This window comes from Calliopsis andreniformis, unplaced genomic scaffold, assembly GCF_051401765.1.
Source record: "Calliopsis andreniformis isolate RMS-2024a unplaced genomic scaffold, iyCalAndr_principal scaffold0022, whole genome shotgun sequence".
NCBI classification, from domain to species: Eukaryota; Metazoa; Arthropoda; class Insecta; order Hymenoptera; family Andrenidae; genus Calliopsis; species Calliopsis andreniformis.
This window is the reverse complement of record NW_027480432.1, coordinates 7361559-7380208: the sequence shown is the minus strand read 5'-3', so window position 1 is coordinate 7380208 and position 18650 is coordinate 7361559. Positions and strand designations below refer to the sequence as shown.

The following is an 18650-nucleotide window of genomic DNA, read 5'->3' as shown; positions in this document are numbered from 1 at the left end:
GATCTATTGTTCGATACTTTAGTTATGATTAGAAGAGTTAGCAGTACAGTGTTCCTTTGCTATAAGCTCTGGTAGCTACCACAAAGTTTGTAGAGCTGGGTATTTAAAGAATTAAAATATTTTGCAAATATAAAAGTAGTATATTCTTTGAATAGATTTAACAAGGTTTGTATTAATAAAAATCAGGAAATTTAGAGTTCATGTTGTTATATTTTGTCTCAGATTTCGGTACTAAGGTTTGTGGAGTCTTTTCTCCATGTCTGGTTCTAGGGCATGGGTGTAGGCCTGGACCCAAGACTAGGTGCAGAATATAGATGCAAATCTAGAACATAGATGTAGGTCCAGGTCATAGATACAGGTCCAGGATCTGGTCCACGTCCTAGTCTAATTCCAGGTCTAAGTCCAGGTCCAGATGCAGGTCCAAGTCTAAGTCCAGGTCCAGATGCAGGTCCAAGTCTAATTCCAGGTCCAGATGCAGGTCCAAGTCTAAGTTCAGAAACTGGTTCACACCCTAGTCCAATTCCAGGTCTAAGTCCAGGTCCAGATGCAGGTCCAAGTCTAAGTTCAGAAACTGGTTCACGTCCTAGTCCAATTACAGATCTAAGTCCAGATCCAGATCCAGATTCAGGTTTAAGTTCAGATACAGGTCCAAGTCTAGATTCAGAAGCTGGTTCACACCCTAGTTCAGTTCAGGTCTCAGTCCAGGTCCAGATCCATATTTAGGTCTAAAGCCAGGTCCACGTCTAAGTTCAGAACCTGGCTCAAGTCACGGTTCACTTCAAGGCCTAAGTCCAGGTCCTGATCACTACCTCAGGTCTAAGTCCAGATCCTGATCAGTATCTCAGGTTTAAATCCAGGTCTTGATCACTAACTCAGATCTCAGTGCAGGTCCTAATCAATATCTCAGGTCTACATCCAAGTCTTGATCACCAACTCAGATCTAAGTCCAAGCCCAGTTCGCTAACTCAAGTCTAAATCTAGGTCTAGGTCCAGTACCAAATCCACATTCTGGTCCAATGCCTGCTCAATCGTTGTTCAGACTTATCTGCTTACAAAACTGTCCCAGAAAATTTGCTTCCTCAAATACGACACAACTCTATGCCAACACATCATCAGTCCAAACGCATACATACTTTCAACTCAACTTATGTATAAATAGTTTATTTTAATGCTGTCAAATATGTGAGTGGCAGTACGTACCAGTAAAACCAGTTTGCTCTAAATAATTTGGGGATACTTTGAATATAGCGATAAGATTATAAGAAGGCAACACTTTAATAGGGTGTCTGAATATTCCTAAGAAATTAGCCGATGAATAGTTGAATAAATTAGATTGTTTCGGTATAGTTTCTTGAAAGTTTCAATATTTACTTTTCATTAAGGCCATGGTGTTAACATTTTAGCCGCTGCAACGTTCATGCAAGTGACAGTCTCATTTAGGAGATTATGAATGTTATTAAGCCCTCGCGCGCAACATAAATGTCACTAACATGACACCCACTTACATAGTACGTTTCAAGAGTTTATATAATATTTTCCGACACATGGTCATCAGTAATTCTTGCGATAACATTCACTAATGTTGGAGTGTAATGATAATGAGAGTGAATCCGCAGCACGTGCTATGAAATTTCTTCAATTATCTTGCATAAAGGGGAATTAATTTTAAGATCAATTTGTAAAAATGGTTAGTGCTAGGATAAAATAGCAACGATAATAATAATACAAAAAATAACAGGAATAATATTGCCTAATGCTAATATGAGTTAGAATAATAATAATGATAAGATTTGTTATTTTTTTTTTGTTTATTATTTTACCATTTATGTAGAAAAGTCTTTGGATCTTACTAATTCTAAGATTAACCATTTTTTGGTTATTTTTATTTATTATTTCTACATCCATACATTAAAGTCTTTGGAACATACTAATTCTAAGATTAGCCATTTTTTGTTTATTTTTATTTATTATTTCTTCATCCATAAATTAAAGTTTTTGGAATTTACTAATTCTAAGATTAGCCATTTTTTGTTTATTTTTATTTATTATTTCTCCATCCATATAGTAAAGTCTTTGGAACCTATTAATTTTAAGGTTACCTATTTTTTGTTTATTTTTATTTATTATTTCTACATCTATACATTAAAGTCTGTGGAACTTACTAATTCTAAGATTAGCCATTTTTTGTTTATTTTTATTTATTATTTCTATATCCATACATTAAAGTCTTTGGAACATACTAATTCTGAGATTAGCTATTTTGTTACCATTCTTTATGAAACTCACATAACTATAACCATCCACTACAGTATTATTATCATCCTCTCACAAAGCAAATGAAATATAGTGGCCTTGGTTTGAATGTTTTCTTTCTACATTTTTTCCACTCAGTGTCTCCTGTTTCAATAATGATCCCCTTTACGACGTCTAGACATTCCCCAGCAATGGGGTATGTTTCCCTCAGAGAACTCGTGCATTATAAGCCAAATAGGTGACTCGAGTTTATGGCCAATAAATATCATACAAGCACCCGCTGCTGCAAATTAAGTTGATGCACGCTGTGACTCGGCCTTAAACGAGGAACGACAACAAAAGCTGATTTTATTTGTACAAATGAGAGAGAATGAATGGTCCAATAATACTAATTACCCTCGAGTGGCATTTCCCTCTGCATTAGAAGCTTTTCAGTCGCGTGGAAATAAGGAAGCAAATCAGGTTTGACCTGTGAGGGGTTTGCCTCACAGGAAGGTTAATATGCTTCCTGGTTTCGTTAAAATCAGTTTTGGCATACCTAGAATGTTAATGAGAATAAAATATGAAGAGAATCTGTAGAATATAATTTATATCTAAAATCAAATACATATGATTAAAAACAGTTCTTTTTTAAAGTGATGTTTTTTAAATGTTATTGAGGCTACCTTTTACTCTTTGTTAAATATTATTGAGAAAGATATATATGACCATGGTTGAATAGATATTTATAACAAAATTTTTCTAGAAGAAAAGGAGAAATATTTTGATTTATTTTGAATACAAAATAAAATGGAAACTCTACTTTTTCGTGAAGTTGTTATTCAGTTTTGCCTCCGACAAGAAAATGTGTTGCAAAGGCAAATTGACCTCATAAATATGCATCTTATTCTATGAGCTCGTTCACGTATCGAATAGCAATTGTATGGCGAATAAATATTTTAACTGAAGAAAAAAATATCAAATTTATCGCTACTCTCCTTTTCAAGTCCGTCTGACCATAGTTATCTTATTTTCCTTCAAATTATTTAAGCATTAATTCCATTCAAGCAATTATTCCTCGACAGAATTTAATTTCTGACAAATTTAATTTTCTACAATTTCAGAAGCCTTTTTCCTTCTTTTTTTTCATCAAATTCAATCTTGGGGTTACTTTCACAATTATCGTAAAAACTGAAAGAACCTCCAGTAGAAGACAAGAGTTTGTTCAGTCAGCCGAACGAGTTGAAGGCAGCAAGAATTTCTCGTCCTAAAATCGGAATAAGGGGTGAAAGTTCAAAGGCCGTGTCATCGAAGACGTCTGAAAAGAGCTAAAGTCTCGACATACATCCATTCAACGCTCGAAGATCGGAAGAGGTCAAAAGCCTTTCGATTAAATGCAAATATAGCCACTTGGTTCGTTAGTTCTCCTCGCCGTGCCACCACCTTTAACAAAGACAGACTTTTTCCCTCGCGCTAGCCGCCACATAGGGACAGCGACGGAATTGACATTAATTTCCTGTCGGAAAGACCATTTTCATTAGGTTCCGCGCATTTCTCAACTGAAAAAACAGCATCGATCAGCGTTACGCCGCTGAAATTCTTAATGAGATTCGGGAAGATGAATATTGCTTCAGGAAAAGCGTAATAACTCGTTTCCTTGCTGTGATTGAAGTGGAAGGAAGGATTCGGGGGAGCAAGTTTAATCATCAATCAATCGTTCTATCGAGCTTGGTTGAAGGTTTTAAATAATTACATTTGTCTTAGAAACTTTTCGATATTTCTGCTAGAAATTTCTTTAGATTCTTCTTATTTCTCGAGATGAATCTCTTTTCTGATATTATTCAATTTTTTATTGAACCCCTAAAACACTTCCAAAAAATAAAAAATATCATCAGCTTGAATAACAATAATTGATGAAATTATTCAATCAATTTTTGCAAACATTAATACAGTAGTTTCTGAGAGTTAATTCGAAGTTCTATTTTACTATTGTATAATAATAGTGAGTTTATTTTAGAAATGGACACTATTTACATAAATTCTTAGTAAAGAACTGCGCAAATTCAAATAAAATTTCATATTTGCTGGTCTTTCATCGAAAGTCTGAAAATATTTTCACAGAAGAATAACAGCAATGGGAAAACGGTGAGATGGAGTTGCCACCTCAGCGCGATAACAATCGACATCTTCCTTTTTCCTGACCCCTCGAAATTGCGTTTGAACTTTCACCCCGCGCGTCAACTGGCCAGTGTGCTTTGACAGCCTGCCAATTCGCGTGATTGTGCCGAATTCCAAAGTGATAACCGAGAATGTTAATTTTTGAGAACGACCAACCAGCACAGCTGCAAATATTCAACGAATAATATTCCATACTTGAAAATGTGCAATGAATAATATTCCACGTAGGAATTACATTTCTGCGTTGGAATTGTGAATGACGAGCTGGGAAATTTTGTTTGAAATTCGGGAAGTGAAAATTTACGATACAATTGTGTTCTATTTTGAGGAGAAAAAAGAATAAGTTTCTGTTATTAATAATTATATATTGTAATATAGTAGTAGTGGAATGTCTTGGTTTTTAGATAAATAATTTCGAAAGCTTGAATTAATTGGGTCAACTGATATGATCGAAATGGGTAATTTAGATAGATCTGATTCGATCAGGCATTTCAATTAAGGGCTTTAGAGGAGAATATTTATTGATATCAATATTCACACATGGGAATTTGAAAATTCAACAGCTGTCAATAAAGTTTTTAAAGTCTTTTAAACTTTTAAAAGTTTGTACATTTGAAAATGTGAAAATAGCTACCTCTGAAAATTTATAAAAAGGAAACTTTAGAATTAAAGAGTTTCAGAGTGTAAAAATTTGAAAACTATAAAATATCGTACTTCGAGGCTTTAAATCTGATGACGTGAAAATTTGAGAAATTCTAAATCTGAAGATTCGAATATTTGAACGTTTGAAAGTCTTAGAATTCTATAATTGGAAGGCTTTAAAGTTTGATAATTGGAAGACTTTAAAGTTTAACACTTTGACTGCATCAAAGTTTGAAAGTTTAGGATTTCGTACTCTGAAGGCTTCAAAATATGAAAGCTTGAAGCATTCAGAATTTGGTAGAGCGAAGGCTGCAAAATTAGAAGACACAAGAAATTCGTATAAAATGTGTCTGACTTAGAATTTATTCTACTGCCCAGGAGCACTAGCCAAGTCAAACACAGACGAAGTAAGTAGAATAAGTCTCGAGTCAGACACATTTCATGCCTACTTTAGGTGTTTTCTCAACAATTAATAACTTCGAAACTTAATAACTTCTAATTTTTTCTAATATATCTACAGGATAGTATTTGCATTTTATAAATTACAATATTTCTAAATGGCTTCATATTGTTGGGTTTGATCACCAATATTTTGCCAAGTGTTGTATGCCAAGTTCAGACGTAGCATATTATTGGCCAAACTACTGATAACTACTAATTGATTCGTATCCCCAATATACGAAAAATTACTATACCAAAATGTGTCTGGGTTGCAAGCTTACCAGCTCTCCAGCACTCTTGCCATAAACTCTCTAAAGCATAAATTCTGTAACATAAACTCTATAACATAAACTCTCTGACATAAATTCTCTACAAAGGACATCTTTTACACCTGTTCCACACTCTCGAGCCTACTCCACAAGAAGATTCGATTCACGACGTTGCAGGTTGCAGGATGCCTCCAAGCATGTCTTAACATTCTTTTTTACGATCATTTCTGGGTCCACATGCGTCGATACGCGACACAGACCTCGTTATCCCATTTCCCCAGGTCAGCCTCGAGCTCTCGCGCGCTCCACGTCCGTTTCCCAGTCGCGTATGCAATAACCAATGGCTGGATTTACCTTTACGGGGCAACTTTCGCGCTGCAAGGAACTGACACGCGCTCGTTCGTCGCTGGTTTCACGAGGCTGTCCCGTCACGTTCCCTCTGGAACGCCATTATTGGGTTTGCTTCCTATTTCGTCTGCGATGAAACGTTTTCGAGGCGCTTCGATGAAAATTGATACTGAAAATTGAGTCGTTTGAGAGATTTCCCTGGGATGGGGCCTGGATTTTATGTAGGATCAAGTGCTCAAAGAGATTTCATGCTGTACCTAGTACTCCTCGTTATAAACTCATTGGTAATGAAACTCGTTTCTTGATACTGTTATCTCATTTTCGTTTATCTGTAGCTTTGAGTTCTGGATTTTGAAATGGAATTGTCTGAGCCAGTTTTGAACCTTTAGCTGCCTTGTCGATGTAAATTACGAGGAGATTTATAATTCAACTCGACCAATGGGAATCTTGTGTTATAAATAATATAAATAATATAAAAGAATCTGTAAAAATGTTTGATATATTTATTTTTATTTTATTCAAATAATGAGTTAGAATTGTACTCTTCTAACTTTCTTATGTGACAATTTATTAATAACATTTGACGCAGTCAAATGAAACAGTGAGTTAATTATTGTGTAAACTATTATATTAACTTTAGCAAACTGCAAAACTATATGTATTCTGTTCTTTAAATTGTTAACAATATATAGATGAATTGCACAGAGGTAATATATCCACTACACTCTGTAAGCTCGTTATTAAAAGACTTATTAGGCAACTCGTTGCATTTTGGAATTAGTACTTTAAAATGCTGTAGATATATTAAAAGCCAAAACCTTAACCAACAAAAGAATATAGCAGATTTTCCACTCGTTAATTTCAAAGAAATATTTTTAAATTCATTGAACTCAATTTTAGTAAAATCTGAAATTAAAATTATTTTACTGATATCAAATATTTTAACCACAATGTGCAGTTCCTCTTTAATTTTTATTTTCACTGGTGTTATAATTGTATCTCCAAATACACTGTATAAAATACACTGTACTAATAAATATATCTGTTATATTAAATTAATTAAGCTCAATATGTAAACAATAGGTCGAAGCAAGTACGAAGATTATAAAAATAGATTGGAGAAGGTACAAAAATAAGGCGCAGAAATAAATACACGCGGAAATTTTTACCAGAGATCAGATTTATACGTATGATGCAGAAATATGGGATATTCCTGTGGACATGCAACATTTCACGTTTCGATGGATAGCTAAAACCAACGTCAGACTTATAACGAATTTTCACGTGACAGCGTCAGAACTTTTGAATTATTCCTTGTGAACAGAAACATGGAGCTTCAAAAATATGAAAATTCCAAGCATCGCTGTATTGTACTGCTCTTTCTTTCGCTTCTACGCGTCAATAATGGTTGTACGGTGAACTCGACTGTGAAATAAAATAATAAATAAAAATATAACATATGGAATTGAAAATAGAAAAGTAAAATTTTTAGAAAAGCTGAACATCAATATTTATAAATTACTCAACCAAATATTTATGTTTCGATGATTGAAAATTTTGAATAATGTTTCCAAGGTTCGAGAAGATTATTAAATTTAAAGTAAGAAAATTGTTTAACAATGAAAAAAATTTTAATGCACGAGCTGTTTCAAAAGAGCAATAAAAAGCATGCAATATTTGCTAAAATCGACCCCGAATATTTACTTTGCGAATTTCTCTAATATGTTGTATGTAAATTTAACGCCTCGCGCGTGTTTTTGCAAAAATTGTATCGTATGTAGTATGCAAAATGTGCTTCTCAATGGGTTTCAAGTGTTCGTCGTTTTTAATTGATATTTCACTACATTATGAAACAAGTATTTATTCTATTATTTCGATTTATAAAGCTATCTGGTTATAGACTCGTTTCTGTGTCCACCATACCTAGAAATTATTTAAACCAAATAATGAGCTTCACTTTAATGTCTTCCTATTCATATTTTCGTAGATTAAAGCTCAGTTACTAAGATGAGAATTATTCTCCATAAGTTCGTCATCACAGAGCCATGAATCTATAACTAGAAGGATTGTATTTCGAGGAAACGATCGCTGCTTTTGTATATTAAAAATTCTAAATAAAATACTCAATATCAAATTCTCATGACATAAAGTGTGTACTATTTGAGCAAAAGAAAAACAAGAAAAATTATTCTAAAGTAACAATAACAAGTTCTGAAACATTTTTTACTTATTCTTTTCTGTTATATTTCACAAGTGTCCTGAAAACAGCTCTAGAGAATAATGAAGAAAGCGCAGTTGTTATCTCTTTGGAGCACACCTTCGACCTCCAAGCAGCGACGAACCCTTCGAAATGAAATATTGATATTCACTTTACGAAGTCTGTGTTAAACCTGTCGAAGAACAAAATTTCTCGCGATAACAGTTTCTATACGTGAAGTTTGAGATAAAATTAAATGATGTGAGCGAGAATATACGTTAGCTTGAAAATATGTCGTAAACGAGGGGCTGATAGTAAAGAATAAAAAAGTATTAAAACCGTGTTTTTATGTTGAACTTATAACATATAAGAGACACATTTCTAGAGGACGTAGATATCAGTGACTTATACTACTTAAAATAGTCAGATCTCCAGATACAAAAAAGTTATGGAAAATATCCTCATTAATTCTGAATCATTTCTAGAAGTAGAATAACAGTGAGCTTATAACGTGTAAGAAGTACGTTTCTAGAGTAAAAAATTTGTATTATTCCTAGAGGACGCAGATATCAGTGACTTATACTACTTAAAATAGTCAGATCTCCAGATACAAAGAAGTTATGGAAAATATCCTCATTAATTCTGAATCATTGCTAAAGATAGAATAACAGTGAGCTTATAACGTGTAAGAAGTACGTTTCTAGAGTCAAAAATTTGTATTATTCCTAAAGTACGCAGATATCAGTGACTTATACTACTTAAAATAATCAGATCTCCAGATACAAAGAAGTTATGGAAAATATCCTCGTTAATTCTGAATCATTGCTAAAAATAGAATAACAGTGAGCTTATAACGTGTAAGAAGTACGTTTCTAGAGTCAAAAATTTGTATTATTCCTAAAGTACGCAGATATCAGTGACTTATACTACTTAAAATAATCAGATCTCCAGATACAAAGAAGTTATGGAAAATATCCTCATTAATTCTGAATCATTTCTAGAAGTAAAATAACAGTAAGCTTATAACGTGTAAGAAGTACGTTTCTAGAGTACAAAATTTTCAATAACTTACTTCCTCAGATTATAGGCGCAAATCAGAGACCACAGAAGCTAAACTTATTAATTCTGTCTAATTCAGAAATAAAATTTTAATGAGCTTGTAGGATACAAAATTTCAAAGTTGAGTAGCGCAAACTAGAAATCATACATGTCAATTTGACTCTGAAAAATCCCGAAAATGATCACAACCATTAGGAGCTTATAACAAAATACATTACATTATAATGTATTATATTACAATTACATTATAATACATTATATTCGATTATAATACTTCATAAATATCATTGCAACATTTCCATAACAAACGAATTACCACAAATTACTTCTGCATATCGAAATAACCAGCCATAAATCAAATTCTACTTCCAGACGAAGAATACGGGCAGAAAAGCGTTTCCGTGATGATCGATGGCCAGGAAACAGAGCTGGAGATCATCGACCATCCCGCTGCAGAGATGTCAGTGAGTACCTAACAATGGTCAGAGAGTGTACGAGCGCTCCTGCAGCCATTCAATTTATGCAAACTCCATTTTAAGTTCGTCCCTTTCCTTCTTATTTCGCCGTCTGTCACGTGTACGCCCTGACGCTGGCTGTTGCACAACAAAGGGATCGCTTCTGCACGCATTAAAACCTGAGACGTATCTGAGCTCCACATCTTACTATCCCTTTATCTCGCTGAGAGTTCACGAGACCATAAATGCAATTGACTACTGTTGCGCGACCATGCGCTAGCAGCTTCTCTCTGACAATGAGAAACCTTAGTGCTCAGGCAGAGTTTTCTTTAGTTAATAATCATTATTATGATTATTGTACTATGATAGTATGAAGGATGTGGATTTTTATTTGAGTATTTAGAGGAAAATAGTTGAAAGAATTTTTACTTATTTTTTTTTTATATATTATAATAGGTTAATATATTATGTATTTAATGTATTATAAGTTTTTTATTTATTATGTCTAATTTTTGTGCACTGATCGGATTAATTGGAGTTGAAACTTAATCTTTATGTTTAGTGATTTTTTAATAGGAATTCAGTTTATGTGAAATTGAATAGAAATCGTTTTTAATATCTCAAATATAATAGGACGTCTTGAAGACACCTATTTTATGTCCATTTAAAATTAATTTTTATTATACATGTCCATTTAAAATTAATTTTATGTCCATTTTAAATTAAAGAACATAAACATATTACATCCATAAGACGTCTTAAAGACACACTATGTGGACGTCTTAAAGACTTACGCTTTTGGACATCTTAAAGACGTCTGTTTCTTGTCTGAACGTCTTATAAACATAACTTGGATGTCTTTAAGACGTCATTTTTTGTCTGAATGTCTTACAGACGTAGTGTGGACGTCTTTAGGACGTCTATTTCTTGTCTGAACGTCTTGTAGACATAATCTGGATATCTATGCAAATTAAATTCTTTCAGAAATAGATACTGTTACTATAATTAAAAGGACCTTCAAAATAATTATAGATCTTAGTTATCACTACACACACATGAAGTATTCTCGCTAACAAATTTAGTTTCATTTATATCGCCATTCTTTCCACGTTCTATCGACCTTCCATTCGTGTGTCAGAAGAAGCAGCCGAGTTAAGAAACAGAATTACACGAAATTTTCGAGAAACTTCTGGGGAAAGCATCAATGTTGTACCCTAAGAAATCGGTCACGCGATGAAACGATTCTCAATAAGGGGGAAGAGAGGCTGGTGGAAAAATGTATGTATTGCACGAGATCGTGCGTGTCTTGAAAAGGATTGGACATGGGGGCTCAATTAGTCCAGAAACGTGAGTTTTCTTGATCGAAGGGTGAAGGTCTTTGGGGAAAACTGAAATTACTTCTACTACTTTGGTCATTGGCGTTATAGTTACCCTCAATAGTATTTCGTTCTTGAAATATTATTTGATATATTATTTTCTATATGAAAGAGAAATTCAGGCAGAAGGTTGTACAGAAATAAATCAGTATCTAAGTAAAGTTTTCTTTTTTAAGTTATAGTAAGCATATGTTTCTAGTTAACTGATTTAAACAATATTTTCCTTTTTATTTTGGTTAATAGATTACTGTTCCAGCGTGTAATTTTCGTGAAGTAGAATTTATTTAACAGTGTTACAGGAATAATTATTTTTAAAAAATGTTGATCTTTCAAAATTAAGAACACTTCAGTACATTTCGAAATTTTTAAGTATTCCCTTTAGAAATGTTCTCTTCATTCGATTCTATAATATGAAAGTTCATTTAATGTTAGTTGAAATGTTTGAGGGTACAATATTTTAATTAACAAAATATTTACTTAATAGAACTTCCTGTGTTATTACGAATATTGATAATTCTATTAGCGATGTGGAATGTTCTTTCGCGTTTGAACTGCTTTGACTGCGTTCTTTGACATTTACAAAGTGCAATGTTCAGATTGATTTAATATTTACGATTCAAATACTCATAAATTTTGTCATTACTTTTGATAATTTTATATTCGATAGACGTATGTATATTTCGAAAATCTTTAAAACATATGCTACTGAATATTTCCAAACTATCCAAATTATGTAATGCATTCCAATTATTCCAAATTATGAAAAACATTCACATATAAAATGGCCATAAAATAGACGTCTTCAAGACATCGTGTGCAGTCTGTATAACTAATGCATACTTCTATATTTTATAACATATATATACATATAAATACATATATTAAAATAATTAAAATAATTAAAATAAAATAATTAAAATATATGTATTTATATGTATATATTTTAATACATATATTTTACAATACATATATTTTAATATATGTATTTTATACTAACTTGAACTCACACTGAACACATCATAATTTGCTTTACAATGACAAGTACCTACTTATTCCAAAGTTCCCCTGCGAAATAACACCACTAATTTCCTTGTTATTTTTCCCAGGTCGAGTCGTTCTGCGCAACCTACAACCCCGATGTGTACGTAGTGGTCTACTCCGTGGTGGACAGACGAAGCTTGAAAGTGGCCGAAGAAACCCTCTTGTATCTGTGGAACAGCGATTACATGGCCAGCCATGGAGTGATCCTCGTTGGAAACAAAGTGGACCTCGAGCGGAAGCGCGAGGTCCCGTCAGTCGGTGAGTCCAGGAAATGAGCAGCAAACTTTGGCGAAGACCACCTCGAAGGCTCTTTGACAAAATTTCTTCCTCGCTGACGACAGTGATGGCTGGATGATGATCCAGTGCACCTAAAAAAGATCGAGTATTATTTAGATTAAATGAGGACCTGAAGTGAACGAAAAATAATCAAACCTGAAATAGCAATCTGTTTTTTCGGACTGCCAGAAGAGCAGTGGGTCCTTCAAGCTTACACATTTTGAATGTGCTAGAGGTTCCATAAGAATTCGCTGAAATGCTTTCAAGTGAAGAATCTAAAACCATAAAATTCAAATGTTAAGAAAAAATTAAAGGATATTTTTGTTTTCAATTATTTTAACAGTACAGTACAGTACAGTAACAGAAATCAGTATTTTCTGAAAGACCCCAGTGTGCCATTCTGATTTTAATAACTGTGGGTTCAATAATAAATTTTAGAAATTTAGAAATTTCCTTCGAAAGAAATTTTCTTACTTATTTCATACTTAAATATTTTCAGCCAATTAATATACATATTATAAGAGACTTAATTTAATATTTAAACGAATCATTCTGAGACTTATACTACTGACAAGAAAGCTTATTCTGAAATCATGTTTGAAGCATAGAGTAGAATGTATTCAATAGCATAGCTTACCTTGAAATTGTTTCTTCTATTATGTTAGAAAACAACACATTAAAGAACGATTGAGGCCACGTTGAGGTAATTCGAGCAAGATTAACACCTTAATTATCTCCTTGAGCAAAAGGCAGCTCACGTGTTGCATGTATCGCAAGTGCTATTAACGTAATCTACCTTGTTCCCTCTGCCAAGATCTTCGCGAATGTACGTGCATAGATGAATGCAAGCTGATTTGAGGCACGCGAAAATCTGTCAGCTCGTTAAGCATTATTGTATATGAGAACGTTAGGAGAATTGAATAACTGAAGCTATAGGAATAATAAATTTTAATGTTTCATTGAAAAGAAACTTTTTCTTATAGAAGACACTTAATTTCCTCGATTGTTTTTGAATCACTCTATACATGAATCTTGTGCATGATTAAACATTATAACTTCGAAGCACCAAACCAGTGTTATAATAATTATAATTATTAATTTACATTCGAGGAATTACAATTTCTCAGTTATATTTATTTTCATGAGTCACGAAAAAATTAATTAGTAACACATTTATTATTTTTCAGCTGACTACATGTTACACATACTATTTGTCTTTATATTTTTCATATTTTTTAGGCAACTCAGTATTCAATTTATGCTTCACTACACCCATATTCAATTATTGATCATTAATACATACTTCATTATGTGTAACTTCATTAATAAAGAATTTTAATATTAGTCTTTCACTCGTGTGTTTCGTAACTTCTGTAATTTTAGTGACACGTGTCTACATTTTTTCGTAGAACAGACATTTTTCCTGGAACTCGACGTTTCTATGAATTTTCGAACAACACTGTTGACGTTCAATATGCAAATAAAGCGATAAATGATTCGTTTCGCCAGAAACGCGTTTTATCAGTTTCCTTTTAATTACGCAAACACTTGTAACGAAGGCTGACAGTTGCCACTTCGCGTGATGATAACTGATCGAGGCGTGATTACCCTCACGTGCTCAGACATAGCATGCGTGATTAAATCAATAACTGAAATCAGAATCGAGAAGGGCCATTTGGTTCCAAGTAATTTTCCTGCGTCGTACGACATCAGTTTGATTAGCCTATAACATGGAAATATTCCCCTATTATACATGTCTCATAGTTGAACCCGAATAAGTGCCAGAAGATTAAGTAAACTTAATGTAGACAAATGTTCTGATTTATATGTACTCCCTTTCAAAAATATTAGGCTGTAGCAGACTCAAAAAAGCAGAATTAATGCAAATTATTTTAAATAAAACAGTTAATAGTTAACAGTCAGCAGTCTCGAAAAAGCAGACTTAATACACACCATTTTAAATAGTTATAAAAATAACTTAGTAGTTAGCAGTTAAAAGACTCAAAAAAGCAGACTTAATACAAATTATTTTACATAAGACTTGTGGCAGTTCGGCACTGCCACCACGGCCTTGTCATTTTTTCTCAATTTCCATTTCCGTTTTCTGTTCTGACTTTCTCTTCAACTTTCGCTGTTCTTAACCTTTTCTTCTAATGCTTTACAATTTCCTGCCTATTCTTTCTACATCCGATCCCAAGGATTGGCACGGGTCTGGTCATCGTCAGTTACATCTGGCGGCCAGATCCGCGCGAGGCTCAGGACAATTTTCCCCTTTTTACTTTCTCCACTTTTCTCTCTGTTCTGTCCGCTTTCCTCTTCGTTTTCCAGCCCTCTTTCCATCCTTCTTTCTTCCTGTTACTTTCTCTAGTTTGTAAGGTATAAGAAGGGATGATGTGAGGGCGCGAAAACAGTCGGAGTCAAACTGCTGTAGGTTACACTTCATCGTGCTAATAAAACCAGTTTTTAGTTAACCACATTTATGTGTCTATTGATTAACCACCTCAATTATTGGTGACCCCGACGTGATCGGTGACTGTTGATTGTGGTGGACATTACAACGGTAGAAACTGAACAGTGTTATCCGCGTAGATTTTTTATTTTTAGTGACTCAGTGTATATATAAGAACTGTGAGTGAAGATGGCTACAGGTCAGGTGACTAACGATTCTCTTGGCGTTGGAGCACCTTCGGTGGATCGCGTAGCGGTTCGGATTCCCGAATTCTGCCCTTCCGATCCGGAGATGTGGTTCGGGATGTCGGAACGCAGCTTCGAAGCGTCTGGTGTAACCCTAGAAAATACCAAGTTCGGGTATATCTTGGGTGCTCTACCTCCACAGTACGCCGCGGAGGTCCGAGACATTATTATGAATCCACCACCGTTGGAGCCATATCAAAAATTAAAAACGGAGCTGATACGTCGTTTGAGTTCGTCGCAGGAGCAGAAGACACGACGTCTGCTCGAACATGAGGAGATCGGAGACCGCAAGCCTTCGCAGTTCCTGAGACACCTGCGTGGATTAGCTGGGACGGCGGTGCCTGATTCTGTCTTGCGGACCCTCTGGATGGGACGACTTCCCCAAGGAATGCAGGTAGTCTTAGCGACGCAGAGGGACGTGGAGTTGGACAAGGTTGCCGAGCTTGCAGATGCGATTGCTGAATCGTCAACTCCCAGAGTGCAAATCTCCGAGGTAAATTCTGCTCCTGCCAATGATCTTGAGGCATTATTAAGTATGAAGATGGCACAATTAGCGATATCTTTACGCCAAGAAATCTCGGCAATTCGGCAAGAATTGACGTCTGACGTTCGCCCTTCGCGCCGCGATAGGGATTCGCGCCCACGATCGCCTGCACGTTCGAGTGCTCGGTCGGGTTCAAGGAGCCGCAGACATGGCAAACGCGGTGTTTGCTGGTATCATTGGATGTTTGATACGGATGCTCGTAAATGCATTGCGCCCTGTACCTTCAATGCGGGAAACGATCAGGGCAGTCGCTAATGGCGGCCAGCGACCCTAGCCCGACGTCACGCCGTCTTTTCGTTACCGACCGCGACACGAAGACACAATACTTGGTCGACACAGGAGCCGACCTTTGTGTTTTTCCTCGGAAGATGATTAGAGGGCCATGCGAGAAGTCTACCTACGAACTCGCTGCAGCAAACGGTACCGCGATTGCGACGTACGGTGCGAGAACACTCACGCTCAATTTCGGGCTACGGCGGGTTTTTACCTGGCGATTCATCGTTGCGGATGTGGCAAAACCCATCATCGGTGCAGATTTTTTGTCACATTTTGGGTTACTTGTAGATGTGAGAAATAGGCAACTGCTGGATCAGGTCACATCGTTATCAGCAAGGGGACGTCCGGCTGTCGGAACGGTGCAAGCAATTCCATGCATCAAGACAATCATGGGTTGTTCTGCGTACCATAAACTTTTACGGAAGTTCCCAAACATTACGAGACCAGAAGGCACGCCTACGGAACCGAAGCATTCTACGGTACATCATATCCACACCACCCCAGGACCGCCGGTGGCTTGCAAACCGCGGAGACTTGCACCTGACAGACTCAAGGCGGCGAAAAGAGAATTCGAGACCATGATGCGTTTAGGAACAACTAGACCTTCGGAGAGCAGTTGGTCGTCACCTTTGCACATGGTCCCGAAAAAAGGACAGAACGAATGGCGACCATGCGGCGATTACCGTGCCCTTAACGCGCGCACACTTCCTGATCGGTACCCAGTTAGACATATCGAGGACTTCGCGCAGGCTTTACGGGGTAAAACCATTTTTTCAACAATAGACCTAGTTCGAGCTTACAACCAGATTCCTGTTGCTGCCGAAGACATACCAAAAACAGCTATCACCACCCCATTTGGACTTTTTGAATTTCCGTACATGTCATTCGGACTACGCAATGCAGCGCAAACGTTTCAGCGGTTTATCGATGAGGTGTTACGAGGTCTGGATTTCTGCTATGCATACATCGACGACATCTTGGTAGCATCATCGACCGAACAAGAGCATTTTCAGCATCTGGAAATCCTTTTCGATAAACTGCAGAAGTATGGAGTGGTAGTTAACCCCGCGAAGTGCATTTTTGGTAAAGCTGAAGTGAAGTTTCTCGGTTATTTGGTGTCCAAGGAGGGAACTCGCCCATTAACGGACAAAGTGGATGTTATCCTGCAATATCCTCAACCAACCACAGCTAAGCAGTTGAGGCAGTTCTTAGGTATGGTGAATTTTTACAGACGCTTTATGCCTAAGGCTGCACTTGATCAAGCACCCCTCAACAACCTGCTACACGGCAACATAAAGGGTAGCACACCGGTGCATTGGACACCAGAGGCCTCATCAGCATTTATGACCTGCAAACAAAGCTTGGCACAGGCTGCACTGCTGGCCCATCCTGAGGTCAACGCACCGTTGGCGATTACCTGCGACGCTTCCGATTTTACGGTAGGAGCCGTCCTTCAACAGCGCATAGGCAATGACTGGGAACCATTGGCATTCTTTTCTAAAAAACTAACAGCCGCAGAAACTAAATATGGAGCTTACGATAGGGAACTCTTAGCGATTTACCTATCGATTAAGCATTTCCGGCATATGATTGAGGGAAGAAGTTTTCGGATTTATACAGACCACAAACCACTGATATTTGCTTTCCGTCAGAAATTAGAGAAGTGTTCTCCAAGGCAATTTCGATACTTGGAGTTCATCAGCCAGTTTACCACAGACATCCGCCACGTTTCCGGTGAAGACAACGTTGTTGCCGATGCATTATCGAGGATTGAAGAGGTGGAGCAAACGCTAGACTTTGCGGAACTAGCAAAATCCCAGGAAAAGGACGAAGAGCTGCAAATCTACCTGCGCGAAGGAAGGGGTTTATGCCTCAAGAAGATGACTCTCCCGGATGCACGCGCGCAAGTGTACTGTGACGTTTCGACATCGGCGGTGCGTCCATTCATAACACCACCCTTTCGGCAAACAGCGTTCAACACGGTGCATCGCCTTGCACATCCTGGAATTAACGCCACGGTCAAACTCATAACTCAACGTTATGTTTGGCCGTCGGTGAAAACAGACTGCCGAAAGTGGGCACGTGCCTGTATAGAGTGTCAACGGTCGAAAATTGGGCGTCACGTGTCAGCACCGGTTGGAGTTTTCACGTCACCATCAGCAAGGTTCGAACATGTGCATGTTGACATTGTTGTCTTGCCAGTTTCCGAGGGCTTTCGATACTGTCTTACATGTGTGGACCGCTTTACGCGGTGGCCGGAGGCATTTCCGATGCGCGACCAGGAAGCAGCCACGGTAGCCCGAACATTTTACGAGGGTTGGATCTCGCGTTTCGGCACACCATTACGGGTTACCACTGATAGGGGCAAGCAGTTCGAGTCCCATTTGTTCAGGCACTTGAATATACTGCTAGGAACGTCACACCTGAAGACGACAGCCTACCATCCAGCGGCAAATGGCATGGTGGAGCGATTTCACCGGCAGCTGAAGGCAGCTATTCGGTGCCATCAGAATTCCCGGTGGACAGAGGTTCTTCCCACCATATTGTTGGGTATACGCTCAGCTTGGCGGGAGGACCTAAAGGCAACGGCATCAGAGTTGGTCTATGGCGAGACGCTTCGTC

General features: G+C 36.8%; 1 protein-coding gene across 2 annotated transcripts in view; it reads left to right on the top strand.

Annotated features, from left to right (window-relative positions):
• The window catches only part of LOC143187018 (uncharacterized), an 84239-nt gene that overhangs the window by 59557 nt on the left and 6032 nt on the right, over positions 1-18650 (top strand). For both annotated transcript variants that reach the window (XM_076390942.1, XM_076390940.1), the window contains 2 exons: positions 9739-9830; positions 12304-12496. In XM_076390942.1, coding sequence (XP_076247057.1) covers positions 9739-9830; positions 12304-12496 — 285 coding nt within the window. The remainder of the gene's footprint in view (positions 1-9738; positions 9831-12303; positions 12497-18650) is intronic.